At 37.5% G+C, this 14,015-nt stretch overlaps 1 protein-coding gene across 1 annotated transcript in view; it reads right to left on the reverse strand.

Moving 5' to 3' along the window:
* HACE1 (HECT domain and ankyrin repeat containing E3 ubiquitin protein ligase 1) overlaps nt 1-11,618 on the reverse strand; it is a 52,618-nt gene extending 41,000 nt beyond the window's left edge. The window contains exons 1-7 of the mRNA XM_009893841.1: nt 11,603-11,618; nt 10,078-10,132; nt 8,768-8,857; nt 6,869-6,973; nt 5,451-5,526; nt 5,065-5,196; nt 3,781-3,863 (exon numbers count right to left, since the gene is read on the reverse strand). Coding sequence (XP_009892143.1) covers nt 3,781-3,863; nt 5,065-5,196; nt 5,451-5,526; nt 6,869-6,973; nt 8,768-8,857; nt 10,078-10,106 — 515 coding nt within the window. The 5' untranslated portion in view covers nt 10,107-10,132; nt 11,603-11,618. The remainder of the gene's footprint in view (nt 1-3,780; nt 3,864-5,064; nt 5,197-5,450; nt 5,527-6,868; nt 6,974-8,767; nt 8,858-10,077; nt 10,133-11,602) is intronic.
* Between the last annotated feature and the right edge of the window lie 2,397 nt (nt 11,619-14,015).

Consider the following 14,015-nt stretch of genomic DNA (forward strand, 5'->3'; position numbering starts at 1 on the left):
AGAAAACAAATAGTTCTGGTAGAAAACTAAGCAGAAACACAGGATGGAAAATAATGCCACTTATATTCTTCTACTACCTTCCAAGGCCACTGCAGAAGCACAGCATAAAATTAGGTATGGCCCATTTATCAAGCTAGAGTCACCCTCATAATTCAGAAATAATTCATCTTAGCCTAGCCTCATAAATTATTTATATTCCTCAATACCTAGAGCATATACTTTCCAAAACCCTTTTTTCTGAAGACAATGAGAAATTGGGCACCAGTGATTAGCTGTTGACTTCATTAAAAACACACTGAAAGACTAGTTTACTATTACCTTCACCGATATTTAGTGCATATACTGACAAATGTTAATACATAACTATCTAAAGGGTGAAATGAAAGAGTGATAAAAAAGACATAGAAATTAAGGTTACGATACAAGTTTTTCAACAAAGTTTTAGATCACAAGCTAGTTTGCAGTGCGCCCCTTACACAAATGAATACAAATATCTGCTGTCCTGGAACACACCAAGACTGCCTGCACTGACAGTTCAGGAAGGACAGAGGAAAAGCAACAACTAACAGCTGAGGGGCAAGAGGTAGCTTCACTGGTCAATAGTTCCCAACTGAGTTCTCCTCGTCCATGTCCTTCCAACCCAGGAAACAAACAGGTTAATTTAGTGTACCAGGCTTTGCCCCAGCGCAAAGAGTCGGCTACCAGATCTCAGAAAGGAGCTAAGTCTAATGGCCTACTGAAGCACATCTTCACTGTAATTCTCTAGACTAAGTGGACAACGCAACACATTGAAAAAACAGAGGTTTCAGAGTCAGACTTTCAGCGCCAATACCCTTTTCTCCAGCCATCACCAGCCATGGCTACCACATCCTGCTCCCCCTGTCAACAGGGACGTAACCTTTCTTCCTGGGTGGCAGCACCACCAACTGGCACTTCTGAGATGTTAACTTCCACTGCGCACTCCTTCCCGCTGCTCCAATTGTTCATTTCTGAAAGGACATCACTGCTGCACTTGCAACACATTCCTTTCTTGTGGAAAACCTCCAAGCCAAGGCAAGTTGCTTACTTCTTTTGAAGTAGATGTCAGCACCAGTCCCTAAACCAAGCACCAAGGCATTCAACTGGCTAACAACTATTTATTCTCCACTTCCCCCTTCTCAACTGCCAAGAGTCAGCACACACTAACTCCAGAGACCAGGGCTCCTACAATATAATTCTTGGCAGGCCACCAGGTCAGTCCATTTCTCCTTTTGTTTACATTAACATTTAATCATAAGTGAATTTCTTAACTAAAGCACAGGCAGCATGAAATTGTAAATGTTCTAACAAATAGCAGAAATGGTGCAATTCAAACAAAAGGTCATTTATCATATGTGATTAGTTTTGAAATGAAACTAAACTGTGAAGAACACAGAACTGATCAAAGCAACAATACAATTTCAGTCCAACATTAAGGCATATATCACAGAATCGTAGAATACCAGGTTGGAAGGGACCTCAAGGATGATCTGGTCCAACCTTTCTTGGCAAAAGCACAGTCTAGACAAGAAGGCCCACCACCCTGTCCAGCTGAATCTTAAAAACGTCCAATGATGGGGAATCCACCACTTCCCTGGGGAAATTATTACAATGGCTGACTGTCCCCACTGTGAAAAATTTTCCTTTTGTGTCCAATCGGAATCTCCCCAGCAGTAACTTGTACCCATCACCCCTCGTCTTTTTCATGTGACTCCTGGTGAAAAGGGAGTCTCCATCTTCTTTGTAGCCACCTTTTACATACTGGAACATGGTGATAAGGTCTCCCCTAAACCTTCTTTTCCCAAGGTTGAGCAAATACAGTTCTCTCAGCCTTTTTTCATATGGCAGGCTTCCCCGTCCTTTGATCATCCTGGTGGCCCTTCTCTGGACCCTCTCCAGCCTGTCCCCATTTTTTTGGTATAGTGGGGACCAAAACTGAACACAGTATTCAGCTTGTGGCCTGACAAGCGCTGAGTAGAGCAGGGTAATGACTTCTTCATCTCTGATACTGATGCCCTTGTTGATGCAACCCAGCATTCTGTTGGCTTTCTTTGCCATTGCCACACATTGTTCACTCGTATTGAGCTTGGCATCCACCAGGACCCCCAGGCTGATCCCCAGCCTGGTAGATCCCAGTCTGTGCTGTGCTCCTGGATTATGTTTTCCCACATGCAAAATCATACATTTGTCCTTGTTGCACTTCATAAGGTTCTTGTTAGCCCACTCTTCCAGCCTATCCAGGTCTTACTGCAGAGTGGTTCTCCCTTTTGAAGTGCCCGCTTCCGTGCTCAGTTTGGTATCCTCGGCAAACTTCATCGGGATACACTTGATCCCATCATCCAGATCACTTACGAAGGGATTAAAAAGCATTGGGCCCAATATCGATCCCTGGGGGACCCCATTTGTGGCAGGCTGTCAGTTTGAAAAAGAGTTATTTACCACCACCCTCTGGGTGCGGCCTGTCAGCCAGTTCCCCACCCACCACACTGACCACTTGTCTAGACTGCAACACACCAGTTTCTCTAGGAGAACTCTAGGCTGTGGGGAACCATATTGAAAGCCTTGAAGGAATCTTAGCAGACAACGTCCATCACTTGCCCCACATCAACCAAGCAGGTTACTTTGTCGCAGAAGGTGATCGGGTTTGTCAAGCATGATTTGCCTTTGGTGAATCCGTGCTGGCTTTTCCCAATAACATGCTTCATTTGACTTGTGGTAGCCTCTAGGAGGATTCATTACATAACTTTCCCAGGGACTGACATAAGACTGATGGGCCTATAATTTCCTGGATCCTCCTTTAAGCCCTTCTTGTAGATGGAGGTGACATTAGCCTTCTTCCAGTCTTCTGGGACATCCCCCAATCTCCACGATTTCTCAATGATTATGGAGAGCGGCCTCGCAATGACATCAGTCAGCTCTCTCAACACCCTCAAGTGGATAACATCAGAGCCCATCAATTTGTAGGGGTCAAGCTCCTGTAATAGTTCACATACCAACTCCTCCTTCACTAACAGTGGGTCTGTGCTTGCATCAACCTGGATTTTTGTTCCCAATCCTGGGGCCAAACCTCTATTCCTACATCTATTGAATACATGCACATTTCATGTATACTGTAATACCAGAATGTACATTAAAAAATAGTCAACCTTGCCTTACAAAAGGCTGCATTTTTAGAAACTGATGAGTGTAGTAATCACTAGCTTAATTACTCTTACATCTCAACATAGGAGGTTGACCCACAAAAGAAAATAAAATTAATTTAAATGGCATCTTAAAAATGGCATGAAAGTGATCTGCCTGGAAGACCTAGGAAGGAAGAGGCAGGAAGGTTATCATTACTTAACCATCCCCAAGGGCTGCACATGAAGAATACTGACCCACTACAAAGAGCCACTCAAATTCTTACCACAAAATACACTGTTTTCAAATAGCCATAGAAAAGAGAAAAATATTACTCAAAATAATCTAAGTTGGTAGATCTCATTCTTTTCAGAGAAAAAGTTCGGCAGTCATTGATTTATGACTTATGCTAGAACACACATAGCTGTGTTTAACATGTGTGTTAGAAAAAAGTATATAAGCCTACAGCACTAAGGTATTTAGATGAGACACTAAGCTCCATTCAAACATGAGGCTAGATTAAATATCAGTCAGCTTTTGTTTCCTAATTTTTGTGCTTTCTAATAATTGTTATTGCACAAGATAAAAAAAAAAAAATCCATTTCACTTTTAGCACAGTATTCAAAAGTTAAGAATATATACCTGCAAGCAAAATAAAGCGGAGTTGCCCCTGACACATTCGGCCTGTTTATATCTGCACCACTGTCTAGCAAACACTGCACCGTCTAGAATAGAAGAAAATACCAACATTAGAAAGAGAGCAACGGAAAAGTCTACTGGCTTGCAACTATTTAGTGTCACACATTTCCAATTACATTGAAGGATTTAATTTTCAGTAATGAATCTCAAAACCAAAATTCCTAAGCACTAGATGGAAAATCATGGCTGTCAGAGTTCATAAAGCTTCCTTTGAACTTCCCATTTTAGTAACAATGCTTTTCTTGAACTTCAGCTAATCCCAAAGTTCCCTGGAACTACAAGCCATTTAAAAAGGAAAACAACACTTTTTAAAGAAGTAAACTTCAAGTTAGTGACAGCCATAAACAGCCTTATCACAAGCTGAAGTTTAAACATACACTAAAATAGAAGAAATAAGTAAATAAATTCTAAACTATGAAAACATTGAGCAGACTTTTGAACAACTTTCGATATATTCCAGCCACTCAAAGCAGGTAAGGGTATAGATAACAGTTTAGCAGAATTTGGTCTTCCGAAGTCAAGCTCTGACAATGACAACACAAAGGATCTGGGTAGAAAGATTTTATTTTTTTTTTTTTTTTTTAACAGTAATTAGTCGTGGAGACAATCTGTGTAATTCAAGATCACTGCTCTGCATGGTTGTAATGCTGTTCAGGTAACTCATACAGACCTGTACTCTTGAGACTAAATAGTCAGCCCTAATGCAAGGCTAGGCCTAAAAATTATTCATGCACATCAATAAATTAAGACTCTGTGTGAACTTATTTACTTCTATTCTTAAATACCTAACCGATCCAACTCTGTGTTCATTTTTTATTCACAGTAAAGTAAGATCGTTTCAGATTTCAGAAGCACATAATAGCTGGTACAACTGCAAATCAAACACATTCTAAAAAATTAGGAAGAACATTTTCAAATGTTTAACATTAAATCAAAACCCGCAATCAACAAGGCAATAACAGTATTACAGAACAGCTGAAAAGTATACAGTAAGTCACTTAAATTCCCATAAACACTAAGAACATACTTCTTCTCCACAAGAATAAATTAGCTATTCCCATGGAAGTGCATGCAAGTCAATACTAAGACAAAAAAGAGTTTTTCACACTTCTAAGCATTATCATGGGCATGACTAGCCTGAAGTTTATAAAAACACACACACACCACCACTGGGGCATTATCCAATTCTTTACAAACGCAATGTGTTAACAAAATTTAGAAACTTACTGTCTTGTGTCCGTTTTGACAAGCCACATGAAGGGCTGTCTGTCCCATTGCATCTTCAACATCTACATTACTGACATGCTGAACAAGATCGTGAAGTAATTCTGTTCGTCCATTGACAGCCAACCAGTGAATCTAAGTAAAAAACGATGCTTCCATTAGCAATGATTTAAGTATTTCATAAATATGACTTTAAACCTAACTGTACTATTGTCAACATTTTCACAAAAAGCTTTGAATAATATTATCATATGCTTAGGTACTCTGATCACATCTTTTGACTCTTAAGGGCACTAGACACACAGCAGTTTTGTTTATTTACATGTAAGATGGCAGAAGCTTAAGAACTGAAGAATTTGAAGATTCTCATGAGAATCGATAGCACTTACTGCAGTCAAGCCTTCATTATTACAAATGTTGACATCTGCACTGTATTCCAGCAGCTTGCTCATACATTTCTTCTGACTATAAACACAAGAATACATTAAAACCCAGTCAGGGAAAATCATTTACAACAACCAAGTATTTTCTTAGAGCTCCACTCACTCTAATTCATCATTGTACAAACCACAGCAGGTAGTTTTACTTTATAAGGAGTACGGTACTGAGCATGTGAAAAAGTGATCATCAGTAGCACCAGAGACTCATACAGTGGAAATGTACCATATGACAGCACAGGGCTAAAAACACAGTTGTGTAGCTGAATGTTTTCATACAAAGTATAGAAGTACTTAACGACCACTCTAACAGCTTCAGCTCAGCATGAACTACGCTCTCAAGACAAGAAGCTAGAGTTCAGCTAATGGAAATCCATGAAGTTCATCATCGTCTGTACACTTGAGTGAACACATTTACAATACACCACTAAATCATTATTTAATTAGATGCTTATCATAACACTGTAAAACTTTGGCAAGTAGAACAAGTGCCTTAGTGAAAGTAGGCGTGTTTTTCCTACTTCATGTTTTGTTTGGTCTCTCTAATGCTTTACGCTTAAGAGTTTATTCTTACTTTTCCTTTCTATTTGGTACCTCTCATACTTTCCTCACACCTCCTTTCCACATAACTGTCTCCTGTGTGTATTTCTGCTTTTCATCATGTACCACTTGGCTGCTTCTTTCCCCCTTCTCCTACAAATACTCCTCCCACATAACTAAAAGCCACTAAACACTACCTCCTCCTCATTTGAAGTACCAGTCATGACACAATATAGTTACTGTAACACATACACACTCTAAAAAGACAACATTACCATTATTAGCTGTGTGTTTCCACATACTACAATTCAAGAAATAAGATCTTAAAAGATCTTAATAAGGTGCTCGTTCACTGTTTTGTTCCCCCTCCCCTCCAGTATCATGCAGGCAAGCTTTGTATTGCTTTCCTTGTAGTAAAAATTTCCTTGGAGACACCATCTGAGAAAAATACGAAATCTCTGAAGCCTTCCAAAACATCCAGTGTCCTCTTCAAAATCTTCAAAAAATTTCAAAATTTGGCTAACTGGAAAGTGAATGCATCCCTTGTTCGATCACTAAAAAAAAAAATCCCTAAACTCCTGCTTAACAGAAAACACTAAAGTGACTGGCACTGAAATTGGCATTTCAGACATAACTTCCTATTTAAATTATTTTCTGAATATTCAAAGCATGGATTTTAACCTCCACATTTCCTGTAAGTACGCCATCCCTATTTTCAAAGTGAAAACCAAAGTATTTTGTTTGAACTATGCAAAAATATTACAGAACATGTCAGCTCAAGTCCATTATGCACAAAACCTTTTTAAGAGTTTTAAAAACTTTTTTCTTACCCATTCCTTGCTGCTAAATGGAGAGGTGTGCAGCCTGAAATGTCCTGATAGTTTGGATTTGCCCCTTTTTTTAATAATAGAACAAGGCATTCAACTGATCCACAGCTAAGAACAAAATGAGAAAGGGAAAAACTGTAACAAGGATATTTACAAACCAAATCTATATTGACATAAAGACAACCACAATACTTCGTACAGATTACATTCAGTAGGAAGTCTCAACACAAAACCGTTTTTACACCCTTACAGTTCAAGTTACACAAATATAAAGGAAAAACACTTAAATGCAGTGAGAAACGACTGATCATAACTTGTACCAATGAATAGGTGCTAGCCTTCTATGTGATTTTAGTGCCTTTAAAACCCAACACTGAATCTTTAAGACTGCCAATTGTTTAAAATGTAAACTGCTTAAAATGTTTTGCTTACCGTTTCCTCTCACCTCCCTCATGAACAATCTATTCACAGGACTGAACTTTCCTTTAACTAACAATTCCAATATATTTTTCTTTTTTTGTTACACTTCAGTGTCTAGAAGTTACATTTAAAAATTTAAATATCAGAAAAATTCTAAAACTCATACAAATATCTTTTTGCTATTCATTTTGAATCTGTAACTCCCTTTTACTTTTCATAATACATTAGCTCTTCAGGATCATCAATGTCACCAAGAACACAGAAACTTTCCATTATATGTTTATCTTACTCCTGAACTCTTCAAGAGGAAGAGCTGAGGATAAACATGTAGTAAGTTTGTATCCATCACGACCAGCTTATCCATTGTTGCTAGTCTTCCCAATGACAGAACTGCTACACAACAACACAAAGAAACTCAAGATTAGTTCTAAAATAAGTTGCAAAAACAGAATCTTGGCGACCTCTTAATGATACAACAACTAGTCAAGATAAAAAAGAATTCAGAAACTAAGTGTAACAATTTATTGGGTTTTATGATCCACGAATAAAGCTTTGCAAAGACACATGCTAAAAATTTGCTTACATTTTTTACTTAAGTACTTACTTAAGTAAATTTTACATAAGGAGCAGGTAATTCTGAGATGGAATGTTTGGGAAACATATCTCTAAAACAGTCTGCTTACAAAGCTGGAACTTCTACCATTATTGTGCCCGAATACCTGTTATTTATATGCAATCCTATTACTATTTTTTATTTTTTATTTTCTAACAGTTTAAATGTAAGACCTTTCAAGTTATTTAAAATGGGAACCAAATATAGAGTATTCAATCATTAGTTTAAAGTTTAGTTTCCTGAAAGGCCATTTCAAAAATTATCTGGTTCATTTCTATTAAGGTTGTGTTATTCTGGCTGTTTCTTGGCAATATAGATTTATTCCCATTGAAGAGCCACATGAATACTAAATAATCTAGGTCACAGATTTGAAATTTGCACTTAAGTCCTTTATCCAGAATACAAAAATTCTTAGAAGTGAGTGGCCAAGTTATGGTCACATGAAGTACTTTGGAACAACTGCTTCCCAATGAACATCCAAGTGCTTCCTTCTATTTTAGAATACTTCAAAGACAAGCAGCACCTGCAGACAAGATTTCTCTAAAACTACAAAGGCAAGAGTAACCCAGCTATACAGGATACACATAATGGCTACATTTCTTCACAGACTGAGATTTTACAGAAAGGAATAAAAAAGCATCCACCAAGACTTCCTTCACTAGAATTTGGAAATCCACTTGCTATCATGTGTAAAACCTGTCCTCTCCATGAGGCAGGCACATTGCTTAAAGAACAAACAAAATACAAAAAGGAATCGTAAAAACAAAATCTTAACTGATACTACAGAGTTTTCCAGCTTACATTGGTGCCTTAGATTTGTGGTAATACTTTCATTGTTAACTTCTGGACCGGACTCAAGTAAGTCTTACTTTGCTGCAATATGAAGCAAACTTCTCTTCACACGTCCAAATGCATAATTCACATCAAATTTTGAATTTGATAGCAGCTCTGAGACAGACCTTCAAACAGAAATATAATTTAAATTAAAAAATAGCTCACAATATCCAAGCAAAGTATATACTGTAACTTGTACACAGGCACTCTATTTCTTACTTGATCACTGTTTATTTTCCCTCCAACTAATTTCTGAACAAGAGATCCAACAGCTTTCAAGCATCTGCATATTAATGGCACTTTTGCTCTTTTACTTCTTACTTGTACATAAAAAATGAACTGTGACACTGGGCAACAGTTTCAAATGTAAACTAGTAAGAATTAGACCAGATGGCCAAATCACTCCTTTACAAATACAGGAAACAAGCATATTAATAGCTCTGGTTTGAAAAACAATAAATTCCCATTTTCCTCCTTATCTCAACACAGACACCCTAACCAGATGTCCAGCAGCTTTCCCAAACATAGGCAAAGTTCAGAAGGAAGACAGGTATGTGAAATCATGATGATGAAGTAGAAGGACACATGATATGCCACTAGGATAAGAAATTTAAATAGGGCCCCTCAAGCCCTAATGAATTAGTAAAGATAAAATATTAGTTAAGATAAAATATTTCAAAATAGGCAAAACTGCAAGTGAACTGGTGATTTCAACCTCCAGTAATACATAATTTAAAACCCTTGCACACAATCTCAACAAGATATTATGTAGTAGAACAAATGTTTATCCTGATTAGATAAACCGTTTACAGTTTCAGTAAGAGTTACTACCTGCTTGCCCACAAAACTCAGCAGAAGGTAGCACCACTTATACTTAGCTGGCATTATACAGCCCTCAGGTCCCAACCACTTTGAGGATGACTGGGTAAGATAAACAGCTGCTCCTCTGAGGAATCCCAGAAGTATCAGTCTCACTGTCCAACTCTTATTCCATGTCTGCCTGAGACGTCTAATGAGACTAAGAGTTTCTGTCATCAATAAATACACACTCAGAGCTACAACCCAGTTACAAAACACTTTTATTCTTTTCCTAGGACAAATTTCTCTATGTGCACCAACAGAACAAATCCTAGCTCCAGTCCATAGCATAAAATAAAACTGGCTTCTCAGGTAAGAATATGCTGGGATGCACACAGTCAGCACACAGACCAACTTCAGCTACAGAAGATATCTCAGCAATTCAGCAGCAGAATTCCTAAGAGTGCTCAAAGCAGCTACAACTCTGGAAAATATGCTGTTTTTTCAAACCTTAAAAAAAAAAAAGGAAATTTAAAGAAGCTCTCACCTGTGCTGGTCAGCCATAACCATCGGCATTAGTGTATAGACAGCAGTTTCATTATCTGTGAAGAAATTAAATTACTCCATCATCATAAAGAAATCCTTTATGTAAAATAAATTCATCTAGCAACACTTATTTTACTTTTTAAAATGTCTGTTGTTCCATAGATCATTCTTTTTATACAGGTTATATGTACCTGAAGTTTCACTATAAAGAAAACCCCACCATACTTAGAAGAGGTAATTAACAGGATTGCCATACATGACATTTCAATGTGGCTTTTTTTCTTTTACAAAGTAATAATTACAGAATTTTCAATCAATTTTTTAAAATTGACAATTCTGTTAAGTCAAAGTATTTAAGAAATCTGCATTAACAAAAAAAAAAAGTGAATAACTTATTTTAAAAGGAAGGACATTTCCTGTGTTCCAAGGCAATTTCCATAGTCCTTATACCTCTGAGTCTGTAAAGGTAATTTCCTTAAACTAAGTTACTCCATAACCATTCATCTTTGTCTCCAAGCTTGAATACCTGAATGCAATAAATTTAATTTTAATTTCTAATCAGTTTCATACTCCACATCTGAAGGCAACGAAAAATGGCCAAAACACAAAGATCCAAAGCAATGGTGGGAACAGACTGATATTCAGCTATACAGACTCTGCCAGTACTACTGCTGCACGTATCAGCACACTGTATGGATATGATGTGCTTGTTTGATCACTTACAGACACTCTGGAGTGAAATATTATTTTTAAAGGATGAATTTGACAAAACTTAAAGGGCTTTAATGTATAATAATTATTAATATCAATGTACAATAATTATTATTAATGTATAACAATTATATTTTCTAGCTTGAGACAACTAACCATTGTTGGGAGTGCAATCTCAACAGACTCTTCACTTAGATGCCAGCTTTTGACAGGAGGAACTACACTTTTTGAGAACCCAGGCATATGGTTCCAGGATATTGAAATATAGGACTGTTCTCATAAAACTTTTATTTTGAACTTTTTAATCACCACCTTAATTGATCCAAATACCAAAGTTACAGGAAGAATTAAAACAGACCCAAACCATTCTATGATTCTATAAGTATAGCTTCTCTTATCTTTTACATACCATGCTTCTATACGTTTACTAGTTCCACTAGATAGGTGAGCTGACATTTACCAAATATTAAACAAAGTATTCTTCAGAGTTATCAAGTGGAGTCAGAGAAATCCTTATCATGCTGCAGCTATGCTATTTGTTATTATTCTTCTACAGCGCTCCAAGATTAGTGCTCCTACTCACTATTTGAAGCAGTCTGTCTGTAGCTAACAAAAGAAAGAAGAAATGCTAATCTATTATTGCCTTTGAACACTGAAAAAAAGTCATATTCAAATTTAAATCATATTCATTCTGTTATTTATAAAAATAATTAAAAAAAAAAATCAATGTTGCTCACAGTAAACACATGGTGGAAGAGGCACAAGCCTCTCAAAACACCAAATGACGTTTCAAAGCTGTAGAGAGTAATTCTAACCATCACCAAGTTCAAGAGTTTGAAGTGTCTATAGATTGTTCCTTATGGCAGAGCTTTGATAACTCCACTCCCAACATGCACCACTAGAATTTGACTGCTGGGGGCAGGGGGGTGGACAGGCTGGGAGGGAGAGGACACACACAGAATCCTGGAAATAAAATTAAATAGAAGCTAAATAGCAGTATCAGCTGTGCAAAAGATTCCATCACTTTTTAAAAGTGTGCCCATGATTAGCTCCCAGTATATACAACTGAAAAAAAAAAAATTCTTGCTTGAGCTCTGTTCCACAGATCTCTTGGCAGGAAGATTAAAAAGCTCTCCAACTGAAAAAAAAAAAAAAAACCCACAACAAAAAAAAAAAAACCCAAACCAAAACACAAACACAGAACTGGAGAATGCCAACCAAGTCTGAGCATGATATCCTTATGTATTTCCACAATCATGCCCTATTAAAGGCACACAAAAAAAAAAAGCAAACTTAACTGAAACGCTTACCACTGATTCTAATTAAATTTAACTATATTGCAAGTATAGTGATGTAGAAAAAGACAACAGTTAAATATGAGTGTAGCTGGGCCATAAAAGGTGTTTATGGCATAGTTACAAAGCTAAGCCCTTTGCTATTGTATTAACAAAATCTACACTGTGAAGCATATAGATTTTCTCAGTTTTTCTGTACATAAATAATTAAAAGGGTATGGGACTAAAGAGCCTATTTTTGGTAAATATTATCCCGATTCATAAACAAACTCCTATTGACTTAAAGTAGAAGTACATGACACCAGGGAGAGAAAAAGCATTATGTACCTCATGCACTTACAGAACTTATTTGTGATCTAACTTGCTTGCATTTCAAGTCATAAATATCTAAAGACAAAAAAAGCATCTACAATGCAGAGTCAGAGCCAACAAAGGGCCTAAAACCTATAGCTTTGGGCTGCAAGACTTAGTTTTCAGGCACTGAGCCTTAAGAGTAGAATCCAGAAATTTGTGTCAAGTTCTTAAAGTGCCCAGAAAACACCTGCTGAAGGATACTGCAGAAGAGTGATGAAAAAAACAATACTATTTCCTGTTGGCAAGGTCAGCTCAGGGTATTCACTGGCACTGGACTACTGAACTCAGGTGTTAATGCTTGCTTTAAAAAAAACCAAACAAACAAACAAACAAACCACCACTTAAAATTAATCATCTAGAATCCTGCCCTGACAAGATACACTGATTATTTTATTTCATAAGAGATGTTGGCTTGAATTCAGCAGATATCACAATCTTAAAGAAGTGTCAGCCCATCCATATAATACCCTAATAGATACAGAACACGCAAAGGAAATTAAATACCTGGATTTAGTGCCTTCTTCAGCACCAGGAAGTTCAAACATACCTCTCCATTTCCTAAGAGAGTACTATGACTCTTAGCTTAAGGATGGAAAGGTAAACCATCTATCTTTCGAATTAAAGCTATTGAAATGTAGGGGGGGATCATAATTCACGAGGCCAGAGGCAGCACACAAGAGGCCACCAAACCGCATGCCATACTAGATTGGTGATGGTATTTTCTAAGCTGATCCTGTCAGTACATGTTTGGAGCAAAACACTACAACCCAAACCTGCTTCTCAAGAAGAGTTTGGGCAGGCCTGCATGAACCTAGGGAACACCAAGGTCAAGAAAGAAGACATGGAATAAGCTAAGATGTAAAGATGTACTCGAAGTTAGACAGCCATTGAATGGAGGCTTTCTTGAAATGTAATTTGATACTTCAGTGCCTGAAGTCCATTTATCTCCTTATTTCAGTCCAGCTGTGATTTGTTACATGTAATTCTTAGAGAATACACTGACATTCCTTCTGCACCCCAGGGCAAGAGAAGTAATTGTTCAGGAGGTCACAGGGCTTGCACTACTACAGACATAATTACATCTGAAGTATAAGATAATAATACCCAAGATAGGAAGAAAACTTCTGAACTCAAATTCAAAATACACTTGCTCACACTAGTACTGAAGTAAATTTAAAGTAGCTCCAACCCGCATAGGTTGTGATAAGTATTATTCATATTACCATTATCAATTAGTTGAACTGGTGCTACTACATTATTTCTGTAAGTTTGAGCTTACACCAACAGTATTATGTCAGTTTTCACTGCTGCCATTCAAGAGTGTACAAGAAGCAGCAAAATCCCTCTGAACCTTGGCTGTCATTTTGTGCAATTTACGAGCAACTGCACCGGCAGACACTGAAACTGTTGACAGGTGACAACAAGGAAAGGGCACAGCAGCTCAGCGTAGGGGGACATCCATGTGCAGCAGCCAGGAAGTCCAAACAAGGAGCACACAGAGAAAACAGACTATTACTCCCTTTCCTCCACTACCGGAGATGAAAGCTGGCAGGCAGACAGCCAAAGACTTGGCCGTAAA

The sequence above is a fragment of the Charadrius vociferus genome, unplaced genomic scaffold, assembly GCF_000708025.1.
Source record: "Charadrius vociferus isolate BGI_N301 unplaced genomic scaffold, ASM70802v2 scaffold129, whole genome shotgun sequence".
Taxonomy (NCBI): Eukaryota; Metazoa; Chordata; class Aves; order Charadriiformes; family Charadriidae; genus Charadrius; species Charadrius vociferus.